The sequence below is a fragment of the Mesoplodon mirus genome (assembly GCF_964341445.2).
Source record: "Mesoplodon mirus genome assembly, chromosome: 5".
Taxonomy (NCBI): domain Eukaryota; kingdom Metazoa; phylum Chordata; class Mammalia; order Artiodactyla; family Ziphiidae; genus Mesoplodon; species Mesoplodon mirus.
Genome location: NC_138980.1, coordinates 1,230,203 through 1,244,627, shown reverse-complemented (window position 1 = coordinate 1,244,627; position 14,425 = coordinate 1,230,203). Strand labels below are relative to the sequence as shown.

Genomic DNA, 14,425 nt, shown 5'->3' with positions numbered 1-14,425 from the left:
AAGATGGCGGCGGCGGTGGCGGCGCGGAAAACAATGGGGCCGGGGCGGCGGGGACAGGCCGAGGCCTGAGGTGGGCAGCGAGCGACTGCCTGGGTTGGGCCGAGCGGGGCCAGAGGAAGACCCCTGCCGCGCGCGAGCCCGCTCCGCAGCTCGCGGGGCCATGGCGTGGCCGTGAGGCAGCCGGGCAGCCGGCGGGGAGCGGAGCCTGCCGTGCCAGCCGGCCCCGAGAGGCCCTCCTCGGGCCCGGCCCGTGCAGCCCGCGGCCCATGGTGCTGCCCACCTGCCCCATGGCGGAGTTCGCGCTGCCGCGACACAGCGCGGTCATGGAGCGCCTCCGCCGGCGCATCGAGCTGTGCCGGCGCCACCACAGCACCTGCGAGGCCCGCTATGAGGCCGTATCGCCCGAGCGCCTGGAGCTCGAGCGCCAGCACACCTTCGCCCTCCACCAGCGCTGCATCCAGGCCAAGGCCAAGCGCGCCGGCAAGCACCGGCAGCCGCCCGCCCCGGCCCCAGCTCAGGCCCCGGCCCCGGCGCCCGCCCCGGCCCCCCGCCTCGACGCCGCCGATGGCCCAGAGCACGGCCTCCCGGTCGCGGTGAGTAGGGCTCGGGGAGCAGCCCTTTCCCGGGAGATGCTGCCCCTGACGCCACCCAGGGCCCTTTGAGACTTCCCCAGTGCCCGCAACTTCTCTGGTCTGGCTCGGGGGAGGCTAACATGGCAGGGACTGAGCGGTTGTCATCTGCGGGAAGTGGCACTGTGGCGTTACTTTGGGAAAACATGACCCTAAGGACCTTACATTAAGGTCTCGGGTGGGAAGGCTGGCGAGCTGTCGGTGAAAGGTTTTTCTTCCAGACTGGATTCCGAAATTTTGAGAAGAAACAGACTGGCATTAAAGTTGCCTGTGATAGTGGCTTCATTTATTCTGCAGATGTTCATTGGGTCCTTGCTCTTTGCAGGGTCAGGGCTTAAATATGGAAATAAAACGGCCTTTAGTTGACCAAACTGTTCTGCATGGAAAATCAGGAATCTTTGGAAATCTTAGTAAAGACGTACTGCTCATTGAGGTGTACAAAGGTATTCTTTATCTAGGCAACCCTGAAATTTGTGAATTTGCGATTCCCGCAATACTGTTGACAAAGCCAGTGTTCATTATAAGCCTGTTTAAAACCTCTGATGATATTAGAGTTTGTTGGTAAATTATTATGCCCTTTGGATTCTCAGTAGATATTTGGGAAATTTGTTGGTTAGAGGTTTTCCTTCCTGAGACTGATTATAAGGTTCCTTGCTGTTGTTTGCTTGGTAATTTAAAGTTTAGAACAAATGTTACCAATTTAATTTGTGTGTTTTTAAATTCATGCCTTTGTTAAGGTCTCACCTGGGCTGTTGCAGTACTCTTCCCTAATTAGCGTTAAGGTGTTCGGTCTCTTTCACCCTTTAAATGCTAGGTCTGTCACAGTTCTGTGCTCTGGTTGAATTATTTTCCTTATTCTCTCCCACACTAGCTTGGGCTGCTGGACATCTCATTGCTTATTGTTATCAAGTCTTACATAGTCAAGTCTTCTCATCCTCACTTTTCTTGTCTGTAAACTGAGGATGTGTTTGGTTTCCTCTAGGATTTTTATAAGACTCAAAAGAAATGAGTGTCGATGTGAAAAATATTTCATAAATGGAAAGGCTGCCTGCAGGACCCTCCCCCATCACCTTTCAGAATCCTGACATCCTTCAGGTCCATCTCATCTTCCTCTTTAAAACCAGTTTCCACCCTACCCCACAGCAGTTAGAATCTCCTTTGTCAAAGCATTTAGGAAATGTATTGTCTGTGCTATTTATTTTAAGCACAGTGTCACATACTACTTTAGGACATCTCTTGCAAACAGACTGTAAGCCCTGGGAGACAGGGAGGGGGGAGCTCACAGTCAAAGGAAAGACTTTTAAGAGTTGTGGGGTTGGGCTTCCCTGGTGGCGCAGTGGTTAAGAATCTGCCTGCCAATGCAGGGGACACGGGTCGGACCCCTGGTCCAGGAAGATCCCACATGCCGCGGCGCAACTAAGCCCGTGTGCCACAACTATTGAGCCTGCGCTCTAGAGCCCACGAGCCACAACTACTGAGCCCACGTGCCACAACTACTGAAGCCTGTGTGTCTAGAGCCAGTGCTCCACAACAAGAGAAGCCACCACAATGAGAAGCCCGCACACCGCAACTAGAGAAAGCCCACGTGCAGCAGCAAGACCCAACACAGCCAAAAATTAATTAATTAATTAATTAATTAATTAATTTTTAAAAAGAGTTGTGGGTGGTAATTCCGTGTAAGTAAATAGTGAAAGCTCATAAAAATCTCAATTTTACACACACATAGTTACCTTGAACACCCCCTAGAATGTATATTAGTAGTGATTCAATTTGTTTAAAGAGACTAAGAATTTAGATCCCCTATGATATTTTTAGTCCTAAACTACTAGAGAGAAATTGTACATGCTGTTTGAAGAGAAATTAATTCTGAGTGTGTTAGAACTTGAGTCTGGCCTGTCAGTCATTCTTTTGGGTGATTAGGTGTGCCATGTTATGTTGATGACTTATCACATTAAACCTTGACCCATGGATTTCATGAGTTAAACTTTAGAATGGAATTGCTCTTCAGCCTCCTTACTAGGAAGGGGGACCCTTTTCACTTCAGTCTCCAAGTGATTCTAGGTGAGCTCTTTGGCCTTGGAGTGGGGTTTTAGGAATGGAAGATCAGTGTCACTAAGAACACAGTGGCTTGTTCCGTTTTCGTGGCTCCTTCAGTTCAGAGAGGGGGAGAGTCCTTGCCTTGGTAGGAGTTTGGCTTGGAGAGAGAGCACAGCTTTGCCAGAGAAATGGAGGGGAGATAGTGCCTCTTAGTCATTGTTATTTTTGACAATTCTGTGTATGTATTTGATCTAATTAATATTCCTTACATAAGGAATATTCTTATTTTTTTCCAAATGTCCTGTAGTGCTCTTAGGCAGTCGTTTCATAGCAAATTCACCATCGGTAAACCATGTGTACAAGTGAAAAGGGATCAAGTCAAATTACTAGTAGAGTACACCTTCTGCTTGTGTTATTCCCCTTCTTAGGATATTCCACCACAACAAAACCTTGACCACTACCTTCCTACTGTAGATGCTGTTAGAGATGGATAAGAAACAGTGCTTCAGACTTTTTTCTACTCTGATTGTCAAGGAATTACCTTATTAGGTTTTCTTCATACTGTGTGTGCTCATTAAAAACCAAATAGTAGTTTTCTAATCACAGGATTGACTTTTTTAAAAAATTTATTTATTTAATTAATTTATTTTTGGCTGTGTTGGGTCATCATTGCTGCACGGGGGCTTTCTCTAGTTGCGGCGAGTGGGGACTACTCTTCATTGCGGTGTGCAGGCTTCTCACTGCAGTGGCTTCTCTTGTTGCGGAGCACGGGTTCTAGGCATGTGGGCTTTAGTAGTTGTGGCACGTGGGCTCAGTAGTTGTGGCGCGCAGGCTCAGTAGTTGTGGCACACAGGCTTAGTTGCTCTGCGGCATGTGGGATCTTCCTGGACCAGGGATCGAACCCGTGTCCCCTGCATTGGCAGGCGGATTCTTAACCACTGCGCCACTAGGGAAGTCCAGATTGACTTCTTTGTATTAGGGATGCCAGATAATAGAGAATTATCCATTCACTTTATACATTCATTCTGTCATGAAAATAGTCTTCTACAATAGCTTGAACATTTTCTTTTAGTAAAAATTTTTTTAAAAATATTTATTTATTTTGGCTGCACTGGGTCTTAGTTGCAGCACACGGGATCCTCGCCATGGCACATGGACTTCTTAGTTGAGACATGCATGTGGGATCTAGTTCCGTGACCAGGGCTCGAACCCGGGACCCCTGAATTGGGAGTGCAGAGCCTCAGCCACTGGACCACCAGGGAAATCCCTCTTTTAGTAAAATCTTATAAAGGTTTATGCCACATCCCCTTATCCACTGTTGTCACGCTTTTGCTGCTTACTCCTTAAGTCGTTGTGATAGTCTACCAAGAAATTTGACGGTTGCATGCCAACCATTCATGGAAGTTGCCTTTCCTGCTTAGTTTAGGCATGCAGTATTTCTCTCTCTCTGTCTCTCTCTCTTTTTTTTTTCTTTTTCTTTTTATCCTTTTAAGAAGATCTTTAACAGGACAGAAAAATTTAATTTTGATAAAATCCAGTTTATAATCATTTATTTTCCTAATTGTGTGTTGGTGTTATGTTTAAGAACTCTTTTTATACATCTCTAGATTCAAAATATTCATATTTTGTTGAGGGTTTTTTGCATTTAAGTTCATGAGAAATGTTAATCTGTAATTTCCTTCCTTTCTCTCTTCTTTCCTTTTTCTTTCTTCTCCCTCTTTTTAACTTTTATCTGTACATAACTACAGAAATAGTACAAAGAACATCTGCATACCCTCCTCTTAGATTCTACCCATTGTCATCATCATGCCCCATTTGCTTTATCATTTGCATACATACCTCTTTCTCTCTTCTCTTTCTCCCTAAAACTTTTGTTCCCTGAACCACCTGTGAGAACACTGCACACGTGGCTCTCTACCCCAAACACCCAGTGTGTACCTTCTAAGAGTTAAAAAAAGATGTGCGAAATTTTAGTAATGATTTTGTAGACCGAACTTGTGTAGGAATTATGTAAATAACAAATTATTTTCAGGGAGTAGATATTTCTAAACATAAAACAGACATTGTTCTATAATCATGTGGGATAATTTTAGAGAAAAGATGACTAATGTGGCTTTAGGATCCCATTTCTTCCTGTAACATTTGCGACCTTGTCATAGTACCATCTTTCCTTTTTTATCTTCAGTATCCCCTTTCCCACTGGGTCCTTCCCTTTAGCTTGAAACAGGAGCACATAGTCTCCTTTCTTTTGTCTTTTCTCACCCTCAAAATAGTATTCCATCTCCTTCCTTCCCTTTGCGCTTTCCACCGCACTTCCCATTTACTCATTGCCCCGTTGTAATCTGCCTTCCACCTCTTCTACTTTTCCGAAGCTGCCCCCTTAAAGGACACCAAAGATGGAATTACCAAATTCAGTGGCTTCTTAGTCATCATTCTTTTTGACTTCCTCCTTCCTCAGACTCTTCTCTTAGCTTCTACTCTCTTCTGATTTTCTTTCCAGCTTTCTGACTTTTTTTCTGTCTCCTTCCTGCTTTCCCTTATTAATTCATGCAACAAATATTTGAGTGCCTACTGTGGGCCAGAGCACATTTTACTTGCTGGGGATACAGCGGTGAACAAGACAGATTGAAACTCTGCTCTTATGGAGAGAGATCAATAATTTTTAAAATTAATTTTAAGTTATAATAAATGCTAAGAAAAAATTTAAAGAGTTATGTGATACTGAGTGATTTGTAGCAGCAGCTTTAGATATGGTAGTAGCAGCTTTGTCTTAATTTGGCCTGAATGACAGGAGATTATGAATCAGCTGAAAGTTTCAGAAAAGAACATTCCAGTTAGAAGCACCAGCACAAAGTCTCGGAGGCAGGAACCTTCTGAGCTTGCATGAAGACAGAAAGGAGGTCAGTGTGGCCAGAGCAGCAGGTATGCAGCCGGTATGAGTAAGCAAGGATCAGATCAGGTGCAGTGAGAAGCAATAGCAGGATTTTAAGCAGAAACATCACATGATGTAACATTTTTTAAAGGCCATTCTGGTGCTAGATGGAGGATGTCTGGGATTGGTCTGGGCAAGAGTGGATGCAGTTAAAGCTTTTGCAATGTCTGGGCTGGGGCTCGTGGTAGTAGTGCAGATGGAGAGGAGGAGATGGATTCTGGACAGCTTCTGAAGGCAGAGGTGACAGAGGCTGCTGATGGACTAAATGGGTTGGGTGGGGGCAAACGGGAGGAGTTGAAGGGAATTCCAATCTTTTTCGCTTGAGAAACTTTCTTTGCACACTTTTTAAACATTCATGGTCCCCAACCAACTATATTCTCTACTTTTTTCACTCAGTTTTCTTTTCCTGGGTTAATGTCATTGATTTTTTTTTTTAATATTTATTTATTTGGCTGCGTCGGGTCTTAGTTGTGGCACGTGGGATATTCGTTGCGGCATGCGGGATCTTAAGATTGTGGCGCTCAGGTTCTTCGTTGAAGTGCACAGGCTTCTCTCTAGTTGTGGTGTGTGGACTCCCGGGCGCCCAGGCTCAGTAGTTGTGGCAGTGGGCTCTCTAGTTGTGGCTTGCGGGCTTAGTTGCCCCGCGACATATGGGATCTTAGTTCCCCGACCAGTGATCGAACCCACATCCCCTGCATTGGAAGGCGGATTCTTAACCACTGGACAGCCAGGGAAGTCCCTGTCATTGATTCTTTCATGGCTTCGTCTATCACCTATAATAATGAGATTCTCCAGATATCTCTACCAAGGTTCAGATTCAGCTGTCTACTGAACATTTCCACTTTGATTTCCCACATGTCCAAAAGGGACTCTCCCCTTTTCTTGCCAGTCTTATGTTTCTTCAGAGTATTTCCCCAAGTCCAGTCATCCAAAGTAGAAACTTGGGAATTATCCACTCCTTTTCTTCATTTCCTGTTTTTTTGGGTTTTGTGGCGTTTTGTCGTCGTCGTTGTTGTTTTGGCCACGCTCTGCAGCATGCGGAATCTTAGTTCCCCGACCAGGGATTGAACCAGTGCCCCCTGCATTGGGAGAGCAGAGTCTTAACCACTTGGACCGCCAGGGAAGTCTCTATTTCCGTCTTTAAGTTGGTTATTTGTTCAACCAACATTGAGCTCCTGCTGGGAGCCAGAAATTGTGGTGGTGCCAGACCTGTGTGTCATGCAGTCTGTTGGGGAGTAGATGGTAAACAGTTCATTGCAAAGCCCTGTTGAGGGCTGAAAAGCCTGTGGGAATACTAGGAAAGGGATGCCCCTTGGGTGAAGTTTAGAAAGCTTTAAAGACTTGACTTTTAAAATGGGTCTTAATATTTTGCCAAATGTTTTCCCAAAGGGTGTTACATGAAACGCTAATTTCATGGGCTGTTAAAAGAGTTCTAGAGTTGAGCAAATTTGGGTGACACTGGGATAAACAAATATAAGTTTCCTTTATTTAGGACATTTCCAAACATTTAATAGGCTAATATGCATGCAGACTTGAGCTCTTATCAGGGGGCATCTAATAGGATTTTGATTCCTTTGGAAAACTAAGCAAAAGCACAAAATTATGACAGTGAGTAAATCTTTGAATTTAAGGCTTAAAGTGCCAGAGAGACTGGAAGATAAAACTGGAAAGGTAGGAGTCATATCACGAAAAGCTTTATGTTTGATACTGGGTGTTTGGACTAAATAATTTTGGGACATTGTGAATCCCGCCTCACACATTTTTATGTTGACATTTTGAACTTTTCATCCTAAGTTTTTAAGCTTATGAAAAATTATAATGCATTGGTTATGTTAATCAATTGTATATTAAATTACTGTAACAATTTATTAAGTGAAATATATGAAATAAGAAATTTATGTAACACATAAGTGCTACATATGTTTAATGTGAATCGACTATTTTAAAAAGAGAAAAGAAAAAGGGCAAAAATGCTGTTTATAGTTGCAGAGGATATAACTTCCAGAGAATTATAAATTTTAGCATTTAAAATAAAATGGTTATATCATTTTTTAAAATGTCGCCAGTAGAATCTGAGTACCTTAGTGATATGCTCTCATCAACCATTTAAATAATGCTTTTCTTTAACAGAAATTTTATTTATTTTAAGAAGGTTTATTTATTATTTTTTTATTAATTAATTTATTTATTTTACTGCGCGCGGGCCTTTTTCTAGTTGTGGCGAGCGGGGGCTACTCTTTGTTGCGGTGCGTGGGCTTCTCATTGCGGTGGCTTCTCTTGTTGCAGAGCAGTGGCTCTAGGCGCGTGGGCTCAGTAGTTGTGGCACGCGGGCTCAGTAGTTGTGGCTCGCGGGTTCTAGAGCACAGGCTCAGTAGTTGTGGCGCATGGGCTTGGTTGCTCCGCGGCATGTGGGATCTTCCCAGACCAGGGCTCGAACCCATGTTCCCTGCATTGGCAGGAGGTTTCTTAACCACTGCGCCACCAGGGAAGTCCCTATTTTTTTTTTTTTTTTGGAAGTCCCTATTTTTTAAATTTATTATTTTTGGCTGCGTTGGGTCTTCGTTGCTGCGTGCGCAGGCTTTCTCTAGCTGCAGTGAGCGGGGGCTACTCTTCGTTGTGGTGCGCGGGCTTCTCATTTCAGTGGCTTCTCTTGTTGCGGAGCACGGGCTCTAGGCGTGCAGGCTTCACTAGTTGTGGCACGTGGGCTCAGTAGTTGTGGCGCACGGGCTTAGTTGCTCCGTGGCATGTGGGATCTTCCTGGACCAGGGCTCGAACTCATGTCCCCTGCATTGGCAGGCAGATTCTTAACCATTGTGCCACCAGGGAAGTCCTAATAGAAATGTTAAATCATTCCTTTTTCTTGGAACTTGCATTTCTTTTTCCTTTCCTTTCTTTCTTTCTTTCTTTTTGTTAATTGGAGTATAGTTGATTTACAATGCTGTGCTAGTTTCAGGCACACAGCAAAGTGATTCAGCCCTACACACATATATATCCTTTTTCAGATTCTTTTCTCTTATAGGTTATTACTACACAGTAAATTCCCTTTTTGCTCTTTTCAAAGTTGATTTATAGGGAATTCCCTGGCAGTCCAGTGGTTGGGACTCCACACTTTCACTGCTGAGGGCCCGGGTTTGATCCCTGGTCATGGAACTAGGTTCCCACAAGCCACACAGCATGGCCAACAAAAAAGTCGATTTATACAAAAGAATGTATGTAGCATTTATAGGTTCTGTGTGTTATATATATTTCTTATTTCAGTAAGTGGAATTACAGTAAATTAGTATACAACAAATAACAAGCGCATTATAAATTTTTATAAATAAGTAAGCAAAAAAAGTACAGGTTTACTATACATGCCTCCCTTAATGAGATGGATGAGGCTTTTCCCACCTCAATTTGTTCACATAATTGTGGATGAATATTACTTGTTGACAAAATGACAGTTCTTAATTCTTTTCCTATTTTTTGTTTGTTTTTATACATTTAAGTTCCAGTAATCCTTGTTCACATAAGTATAAAAGAAAGGAAAAAATTTAATTATACAACGTTAATCAGGTTTTTCAAATTTGAGTTGGTATGCCAAAAATCATACAGTGGTATGTATCATCAAAATTAATTTACCAATTAAACGACAGCTTGGTTTGGTACACTTTCAACTTTAATGAAAGCAGAGAATTAGAAACCATCTGACTTGCAAAAGGATAATCTAGTCATCAGTCATTCACTTTCTCAGTTACGGAGAAATGAAACACAAAGGCTTTACCAAATCTTATCAATTGATTGTTGATTATACCTGTTATTCTTTCACTTAGAAGCACCTTGTTTAACCTAATATACTCAAAATTGGTTGGGAAAATCAAAATACTCTTCATTTCAATACACCTTTGCCAATACAGTATTTTTTGATAAAATATTTTTATTTGCTTTAGATATATTTTCATCAAAACCTTAGAGCTGTGACTGTAGCTTGTTTAATGTATGAAAAATGTCTACCTAATTGGCAAACTCAGTCTCCGTTTTCAAGTTAATCAGCTTTTTGTCAGAAAAAGTTTGACTTCATTTTTCAAATACAAATAATACTATACAACCCCGTGAGTACCATCTCACTTCTGAATTCTAAGGGAGAGTTCAAGAGCATGGAGCCTTGTCATGAGTTTGTTGCCTGCATCAAATACTGTGCATTGCCTGCATGTATTTTATTCATATGAAGCATTCATTTGAAGAGCTATACGTTATTTGGTTAGTTGAGGATGGAGGAATGATGTCTTTAAATGAAAAATACCACCACTCCTGCTGCCTTAATTCAAAGCATCCCAACTCGCAGGCCAGACTTTGGCAATTTAAGTGCTCAAGTCAGTGAAGAACTGTTGTGCCTAGCAGAGCAACAGAAGAGACTGTGGTATACGGTGAACATTTGGAGCAGCATGTCATTGGGGTGGCATCTGGCACCATGGGAATGAAACCCATATGCAACACTCCAAGGTCCCTAAAATACTTTGAATGCAGTTCTTTGAAAATGGCCTAATTTCTCTAGATGTCTTTACACATATGCCCTTCCCTAGTCTCATAATGCCTGACACCTGCTCACCATTCAGAACTCTGCTCATGTGCCATCTCCTCTAGGACCTCTTTCCTAAGTCCCTCCTCTAGCCAGGCTAGGTACTTAAACCTATGCCAGAACAACCACACTGAGCTTTAATTAGCATGTTTGCCGCTCTCCATTAGATTATGAGCAATCTGAGAGCAAGACCAGTAGTTTAGCACCAGACCTCCCACATATTTGGCAGTCAGCAAGCATCTGTTGAACGAATGTGAATGATATTGTGGAAGGAGCTCTGAATTGGGAGTCAGAAGCTGTATGTTTTTAGGCTGGGATCATTTCAGAGGTGGAGTTGACAGAGGTAAGACAGTAGGCCCTGATTTGTACTGCCATGTTCATTGCAGCCTTGTTCATAATAGCCAAGAGGTGGAAGCAATCTGAGTTTCCATCGACAGATAAGAATGGATGAAGAAAATGTGGTGTATACATACAGTGGACTATTATTAAGCCTTCAAAAGGAAGGAAATCTTGTCGTATGTTGAAACATAGATGAACCTTGAGGACATTATGCTAAATGAAATAAGCCAACTGCAGAAAGCGGAATACTGCATGATTCCACTTATCTGAGATATCTAAAATAGTGAAACTCTTAGAAACACAAAGTAGAATGGTCGTTGCCAGGGGCTGGAGGGAAGGGGAGAGTGGGAGTTGTTCAGTGGACGTAGAGTTTCAGTTTTGCCAGATGAAAAGTTCTAGAGATTGGTTGCACAGCAGTGTGCATATAGTTAACACTACTGTACTGTACATATAAAAAAGATGGTAACTTTTATGATATGGTTTTTGACCACAAATTATTTTTGAAGTATAGTTGAATTAGTGTTGTGTTACTTATTGCTGTACAGCACAGTGACTCAGTTGTACAGAGATATATACATTCTTTTTCATATTCCTTTTCATTATGGTTTATCACAGGATACAGAATATCGTTCCCAGTATATATACCAGTTTGCATCTGCTAATCGCAAACTCCCCATCCAACCCTCTCCCCGCAACCCCTTGGCAACCACCAATCTATTCCCTATGTTCCTGATTCTACTTCTGTTTCATAGATAGGTTCATTTGTGACCACAATTTTTAAAAAATTAATTACAAGCCCAAAACTATGATTTTCCAAACCATATGCTCGGAAAATTTTTAGCAATTATAAGGGCTTTAGTTATTTATTTATTGGCCACACCTTGCTGGCATGTGGGATCTTAGTTCCACGACCAGGGATCGAACCAGTGCCCCCTGCATTGGAAGCACAGAGTCTTAACCACTTGACCACCAGGGAAGTCCCTAATAAGGGCTTCTTAATAAAGGCATATCGGGACATCCCTAGAGGCGCATTGGTTAAGAATTCCCCTGCCTTGGGCTTCCCTGGTGGCGCAGTGGTTGAGAGTCCGCCTGCCGATGCAGGGGACACGGGTTCGTGCCCCGGTCTGGGAAGATCCCACATGCCACGGAGCGGCTGGGCCCGTGAGCCATGGCCGCTGAGCCTGCGCATCCGGAGCCTGCGCTCCGCAACGGGAGAGGTCACAACAGTGAGAGGCCCGCGTACCGCAAAAAAAAAAAAAAAAAAAAAAAAAAAAGAATTCCCCTGCCAGTGCAGGGGACACGGGTTTGAGCCCTGGTCTGGGAAGATCCCACATGCCATGGAGCAACTAAGCCCATGCGCCACAACTACTAAACCTGAGCTCAAGAGCCCGTGAGCCACAAATACTGAGCATATGTGCCACAACTACTGAAGCCTGTGCGCCTGGAGCCCGTGCTCCACAACAAGAGAAGCCACCACAATGAGAAGCCTGTGCACCACAACAAAGAGTAGCCCCCACTGGCCACAACTAGAGAAAGCCCGTGCACAGCAATGAAGACCCAACACAGCCAAAAAAACAAACAAATAAATAAATTTATTTTAAAAAAGATACTCTGTGGCAGAGTGTCATGTATATCAGAATTAGAGCGGTCCCCACTTACCTGCAGTTTTGCTTTCCACTGTTCCAGTTACCTGAGGTCAACCATTGTCCGAAAATATTAAGTGGAAGATTTTAGAAATAATTCATAAGTTTTAACTGAGGTGCCATTCTGAGTAGTGTGATGAAATCTTGCGCTCTGTCCCCCTGGGGACATGAGTCATCCCTTTGGCTAGCATATTGACGCTGTATACCCTATACACCCTTCAGTCACTTAGTAGCCATCTGGGTTATCAGATTGATAGTCACGGTATTTAAGTGCATCTAACCCTCATTTTACTTAATCATGGCCCCAAAACACAAGAGTGGTGATGCTGGAACTTGAGAGAGGCCAAAGAGAAAGTGTAAAGTGCTTCCTTTAAGTGAAATGTATAGATTTCAGTACTGTCCCCGGTTTCAGGCGTCCACTGGGGGTGCAACCCCATGGATAAGGGGGAACTACTGTACTTGGGGCACTTTTTAACTACATATCTTCTTGCCTACTGATGCCCTCCCTTTTCCACCTCTCCCCTGACTTTCATCCCTTATCACTGCTAAAATGAGTCACTGTTATTCATGGGAATAGTCATATCCCTTAGTTGTGTGGAGGTAGGTTAAATGTTTGGTCTCAGTTCTTCACTCTTTGGGTCATATTATACACCTACACCCTTGCCCTAGTTTCAGAGCAGGCAGAGTATACATCCCCATTCCTTGATTTGGAGCTTGGATATATGACTTGCTTTGGCCAATGAGACATTAATGAGAGGGATAAGAGTATATATTGTATTTATGAAACAATAATTTTTTAATTCAGAAAACAAAATCTTGGAAATATTATAAAAATATGAAATATATGTGTGAACTATACATATGAAATATGAGTAATTTTCCCAAAAAGTAAAGAAAAAAAAGACAAAGCCGAAAATAGAGAAGAAAATTAGAGGACCAGTGTAGGAGGTTGAACATCTGAAAAATAGAAGTTACTAGAAGAAAGAAATGATTTAAAAAATAATTTGAGGGACTTCCCTGGTTGTCCAGTGGTAAAGAATCCACCTTCCAATGCAGGGGACGTGGGTTCCATCCCTGGTCGGGGAACTAAGGTCCCATATGCTGTGGGGCAACTAAGCCCGCACGCCACAACATTGAGCTTGCGTGCCTCAACGAGAGAGCCTGAATGCTGCAAACTACAGAGCCCACGTGCTCTGGAGCCTGCACACCACAACTACAGAGTCCATGCGCCCACGAGCCTGCATGTCACAACTAGAGTGAGAAAACCTGCACACCACAGCTAGAAAGTAACCTGAGCGTCGCAACTAGAGAGAAAGCCGAGCGCTGCAATGAAGAACCTGCGCACCGTAACAAAAGATCCCACGTGCCTCAACGAAGATCTCATGTGCCGCAACTAAGACATGACGCAGCCAAAAAAATAAGGAAAATAAATAAATAAAATATTTAAAAAATAATAATAATTTGAGAATTTAAGGGTATGAGTTGCCAGATTAAAAGGGCACACTGTGCCCAGCACTGGGGAAGAAAATAGACCCACGCCAGTTATAAATTCTGAACATTCAGTTTAAAGAAGAGATACAAACTTCCATCATGGGGAGGGTAGGGTACTAGGTCATATATCAAGAATCAGAGTATCTTTGGACTTCTTGGCAGCACCATAGGAATCAAGAAGACAACAGTACAATGCTGAAATTCTGAAGTAAAATGATTACCAACCTAGAATTCTATACCTAGGCAAAGTATACAACAAGAATGAGTATAGAATAAAGTCATTTTCAGAAATTAAGGATTAAAAATTTTTTAACTGTCACCCTTTTTAAGAAGCTACTGCAAGAAATACTCCGTCCATATTGAAAGAATCAATCAAGAAAGAGTAAGACATTAGATACAGAAAACAGGAGACCCAACAAAAAAAAAATGACAAGGGTTCACTTGGAGGAGGATGATAAGTGATACCAGGATGGCTTGTATTGATCATGTCTCTCCTTTCATGCTTTGCCAAGGACACTCATGGAAGTTTTCAGCTTTTCCCTGAGAGTGGGAGGTAGGCCACGTTGGGCTCAGAAGCAGAAGTACAGAGCAGACCACTCTCACTGACCAGACTTCTGCTGCATGTCCAGCGCCTGGTCTACATGCTGCATGTCTTGCCATGCGCCCAACTGTGGAGAAACCTGTGTTTCCCAAGACTTACTCATGACCTCGCTTGCAACTTCCTCAGAGGGGACTTTGTCAACTTCCATAGAAGCAGAAGTCAGACCATAACCCAAGACTGCTCTGCTTACCTCCT

At 43.1% G+C, this 14,425-nt stretch overlaps 1 protein-coding gene across 1 annotated transcript in view; it reads left to right on the top strand.

Moving 5' to 3' along the window:
* The window catches only part of MAML1 (mastermind like transcriptional coactivator 1), a 46,643-nt gene continuing 32,218 nt past the window's right edge, over positions 1 to 14,425 (top strand). Inside the window, exon 1 of the mRNA XM_082620226.1 lies at positions 1 to 593. Within this exon, the coding sequence (XP_082476352.1) occupies positions 267 to 593 (327 nt within the window). The 5' untranslated portion in view covers positions 1 to 266. The remainder of the gene's footprint in view (positions 594 to 14,425) is intronic.